The following is a 5,000-nucleotide window of genomic DNA, read 5'->3' as shown; positions in this document are numbered from 1 at the left end:
AAAATTTTTTTTTTTTTTTTAGATTTAATTTCTGTTCCTTTGAATGGAGCGATTCACCAGGGGGTAGCGGTGATTTTTACCTTACCTAGAGATTGGTTTTTCTTCAACACTATTAACATTATCATTGCTATAATAATTATTTTTGTTATCTGCTAAATTATGTTTTTACTGAAATGTAACATACTATCATGAATATTTTTTTTCTTAAAGTCATCATAAATAGTGGCTTCCTAATCTTCACGAACCCTCTTCAGCCATTACGCTACAAACTAATTTATTATACCATTTCTCCTTGCTTCAATACCACGTTCTACTTGAAGAAAAGATTTTCTATTTTCTCAAGTTATTCATCTTCAAGGATAACTTCAAGGATATCCTCAAGTCATTCCTGTGACGTTATTACCTCAGTTACCTAGGGATAATGCTGTAGCTTTGGTATATTTATTCCTTCCTTTATTTCCAAAGGAGAGAATGGGTTGATATTTTTTAAAACACTATTATTATTTATGTCTTCATTACTGTTACTTTTTATTATTACTATTATTATTATTATTATTATTATTATTATTATTATTATTATTATTATTATTATTATTGATGTCTTCATCACTGTTACTTTTATTATTATTATTATTATTATTATTATTATTATTATTATTTTTTTTTTTTTTTTTTTTTTTTTTCTTTTCGCTGTTGCTATTATCAGCAGAAGAAAAATCTTAATATTTATTTTGTTTTCCAGAAGGTATATTATTATTATTATTATTATTATTATTATTATTATTATTATTATTATTATTATTATTATTATTATTATTATTATTATTATTATTAAAACTTTTAATGTAGCATAGTAGTAGTCATAGTAGCAGAAATACTATGTGGAAGAAAATGACCGAACGAGAAAATAGATTTCATGAAAATTTTCATCTAAAACCTCTCTCTCTCTCTCTCTCTCTCTCTCTCTCTCTCTCTCTCTCTCTCTCTCTCTCTCTCTCTCTCTCTCTCTCTCTCCTCTCTCTCTCTCTCTCTCTCTCCTCTCTCTCTCTCTCTCTCTCTTCATTTCATTTTGAAAAAAATATCTATCATTAAGGTTTTTCCTTCTCTCTTTGAACTGTTCTTAGGTGGTGTTGTAATCGAAATGTCAAACATTCATAGAAATTTGTACTTGATATAAGAATGGAACTAATGACCTAATTATTAGGAGTTTTCTCAGATACATATAATATTAGATTATTAAGACAATAATTAAATGTTTTTTTTCAATCACTTTTTTCGGCAGACGAAAACATAGGATATCAATTAATCTTTCGAATAATATTCAAACTTTTAGAACAGCATCTTATTTTCAACGTGTTTAGAAGCATGTTTACCCGTAGCAAATAACTTGTCATTTGAAAAGTTCATATCAATTTCTATCGTTTCATCCACATTGTAGTGGGGAATGCATGGGAGGATGCAGGATGGGGTGAGGAATATTGGGCAGGAGGAGGATACAGGAAGGGGTGGGGAATGTTGGGGAGGAGGAGGAAGATACAGGAGGGGGTGGGGAAAGTTGGTGAGGATACAGGAAGGGGTGGGGAATGATGGGGAGGATACAGGAAGGGGTGGAGAATGTTGGGGAGGAGGAGGATGATACAGGAAGGGGTGGGGAATGTTGGGGAGGATACAGGAATGGATGGGGAATGTTGGAAAGGATACAGGAAGGGGTAGGAAATTCTGGGGAGGATACAGGAAGGGGTGGGGAATGTTGGGGAGGATACAGGAAGGGAGTGGGAAATGTTGGGGAGGATAGAGGATGGGGTGGGGAATGTTGGGGAGGAGGAGGATGATACAGGAAGGGGTGGGGATAGTTGGTGAGGATAAAGGAAGGAGTGAGGAATGTTAGGGAGGATACAGGAAGGGGTGGAGAATGTTGGGGAGGAGGAGGAGGATACAGGAAGGGGTGGGGAATATTGGGGAGAAGGAGGATGATACAGGAAGGGGTGGGGAATATTGGGGAGAAGGAGGATGATACAGGAAGGGGTGGGGATAGTTGGTGAGGATAAAGGAAGGAGTGAGGAATGTTAGGGAGGATACAGGAAGGGGTGGAGAATGTTAGGGAGGAGGAGGAGGATACAGGAAGGGGTGGGGAAAGTTTGTGAGGATACAGGAAGGGGTGGGGAATGTTGGGGAGGATAAAGGAAGGGGTGGAGAATGTTGGGGAGGAGGAGGAGGATACAGGAAGGGGTGGGGAAAGTTTTGTGAGGATACAGGAAGGGGTGGGGAATGTTGGGGAGGATACAGAAAGGGGTGGAGAATGTTGGGGAGGAGGAGGATGATACAGGAAGGGGTGGGGAATGTTGGGGAGGATACAGGAATGGATGGTGAATGGTGGAAAGGATACAAGAAGGGGTAGGAAATTCTGGGGAGGATACAGGAAGGGGTGGGGAATGTTGGGGAGGAGGAGGATGATACAGAAATGGGTGGGGAATGTTGGGGAGGACACAGGAAGGGAGTGGGAAATGTTGGGGAGGATACAGGATGGGGTGGGGAATGTTGGGCAGGAGGAGGATGATACAGGAAGTGGTGGAGAATGTTGAGGAGGATACAGGAAGGGGTGGGGAATTTTGGGGAGAAGGAGGATGATACAGAAAAAATGGGGAATGTTGGGGAGAAGGAAGATGATACAGGAAGGGATGGGGAAAGTTGGTGAGGATAAAGGAAGGAGTGAGGAATGTTAGGGAGGATACAGGAAGGGGTAGAGAATGTTGGGGAGGAGGAGGAGGATACAGGAAGGGGTGGGGGAAAGTTAGTGAGGATACAAGAAGGGGTGGGGAATGTTGGTGAGGATACAGGAAGGGGTGGGGAATGTTGGTGAGGAGGAGGATGATACAGCAAGGGGTGGGTAATGTTGGGGAGGAGGTGGATGATACAATAAGGGGTGGGTATTGTTGAGGAGGATACAGGAATGAATGGGGAATGTTGGAGAGGATACAGAAATTGGTGGGGAAAGTTGGGGAAAGTTGGCGAGGAGGAGAAGGATATTAGAAGGGGTGAAGAAAGTTGGTGAGGATACAGGAAGGGATGGAAAATATTGGTGAGGAGGAGGATGATACAGGAAGGGGTGGGTTATTTGGGAAGGATGAGGATGATACAGGAAGGGGTGGTTAATGTTGGGGAGGATACAGGAATGGATGGGGAATATTAGAGAGGATGAAGGAAGGGGTGGGGAATGTTAGGGAGGAGGATATGATACATGAAGGGGTGGGTAATTTTGGGGAGGATACAGGAAGGGGTGGAGGATGTTGAAGAGGAGGAGGATGACAGAGGAAGGGGTGGGTGATGTTGGGGAGGATACAGGAATGAATGGGAAATGTTGGAGAGGATACAGGAAGGGGTGGGGAAAGTCGGGGAGGAAGAGGATGATACAGGAAGGGGTGGGTAATGTTAGAGAGGATACAGGAAGGGGTGGAGAAATTTAGGGAGCAGGATGATGATACAGGAAGGGGTGGGTAATGTTGGGGAGGATATAGGAATGGATGGGGAATGTTAGAGAGGATACAGGAAGGGGTGGGGAATGCTGGGGAGGAGGAGGATGATACAGAAAGGGGTGGGGAATGTTGGAGAGGATACAGGAAGGGGTTGGGAATGTTGGGGAGGAGGATGATGATACAGGAAGGGGTGGGTAATGTTGGGGAGGGTACAGGAATGGATGGGGAATTTTGGAAAGGATACAGGAAGGGGTGAGGAATGCTGGGGAGGAGGAGGATGATACAGGAAGGTGTGGGGAATGTTGGGGAGAATACAGGAAGGGGTGGGAAATGTTGGAGAGGATACAAGAAGGGGTGGAAAATGTTGGGGAGGATACAGGAAGGGGTGGGAAATGTTGGGGAGGAAGAGGATGATACAGGAAGGGGTGTGGAAAGTTGGGGAGGAGGAGGATGATACAAGAAGGGGTGGGGAATGTTGGGGAGGATACAGGAAGGGGTGGGAAATGTTGGAGAGGATACAAGAAGGGGTGGAAAATGTTGGGGAGGATACAGGAAGGGGTGGGAAATGTTGGGGAGGTGAAAGATGATACAGGAAGGGGTGGGGAATGTTGGAGAGGTGGAGGAAGATACCTAAAGGGGAGGGGAATGTTGAGAACATCAAATGTAAATGAAATTTTCTGGAATACTTTTCAAGTAAACAGTATGCGTGTATTTGAATTACAATTTGTCACCATAAAATGATCAGTAAAAGGTAAATTCCATAATTATTGACCAAAAATTTCAGATTTTTTTTTTTCGATAAGAGGAGACACAAGTTCTGTTTTTTAAGAGGAGAAACATAAGCCCATTTTTTTTTATTAAAAAGATATAACTAGGCTCTCATTTTCTTTATTAATAAAAGGAGACAATTTTTTTCCTACCTTTTTTCTTATAAGAAGAGACAAATAAGCTCGTCTTTTTTATAGTAAGAAGAGAAATATTTGATAAATAACCAATTATCTTTTCTTTTATAAGAGGAGACAAATAATATCTCATTGAATTCTTTAATAAGAGGAGACCAATAAGCTTTTTATTTCTTCAATAAGAATAGTCACATAAGCTCTCCTTTTTATATAATAGGAGACAAATATGTTCTCAACGCTCCTAATAGTCATTGGAAATAACAACGGCTTCCATCTCTTTAACTTTTGCCGTGCAAAAACGTGTCTGAGGGAGTAACTTCATCTTGGTCCTGCTAACAATGCATTGGTATATCTTTGACCTTAAAGAAACAATCGCACCTAAAGAGATTTTAAGATGCCCCGTCGTTTGATGATCTGTTGTGAATCACTGTTCGAAGGAAAGGTCAGTTATTTGTGTGCTCAAACCTTGCTTATTTATACGCTTCTTTGCATTCCCTGTTTGCTCTATCTGGTTCTTGCTGTTTATTATTATCAGGATTTGACGTTGTTTTGCTGAAAAGGAAATTTTGCTTTGGGAATCATAATTCATCTGCCTTTGCAGCTTTTCAGATTTGTTTTTTTTCAC

The 5,000-nt window shown here is 41.1% G+C and overlaps 1 protein-coding gene across 1 annotated transcript in view; it reads right to left on the bottom strand.

The window, feature by feature from the left end:
- Positions 1 to 1,423: 1,423 nt before the first annotated feature.
- Positions 1,424 to 5,000, bottom strand: part of LOC137646285 (uncharacterized) — a 6,415-nt gene continuing 2,838 nt past the window's right edge. Inside the window, exons 2-3 of the mRNA XM_068379396.1 lie at positions 3,545 to 4,103; positions 1,424 to 2,404 (exon numbers count right to left, since the gene is read on the bottom strand). Coding sequence (XP_068235497.1) covers positions 1,424 to 2,404; positions 3,545 to 4,103 — 1,540 coding nt within the window. The remainder of the gene's footprint in view (positions 2,405 to 3,544; positions 4,104 to 5,000) is intronic.

Source organism: Palaemon carinicauda, chromosome 9, assembly GCF_036898095.1.
Source record: "Palaemon carinicauda isolate YSFRI2023 chromosome 9, ASM3689809v2, whole genome shotgun sequence".
Lineage (NCBI taxonomy): Eukaryota > Metazoa > Arthropoda > Malacostraca > Decapoda > Palaemonidae > Palaemon > Palaemon carinicauda.
This window is presented reverse-complemented; position numbering and strand designations above follow the sequence as displayed.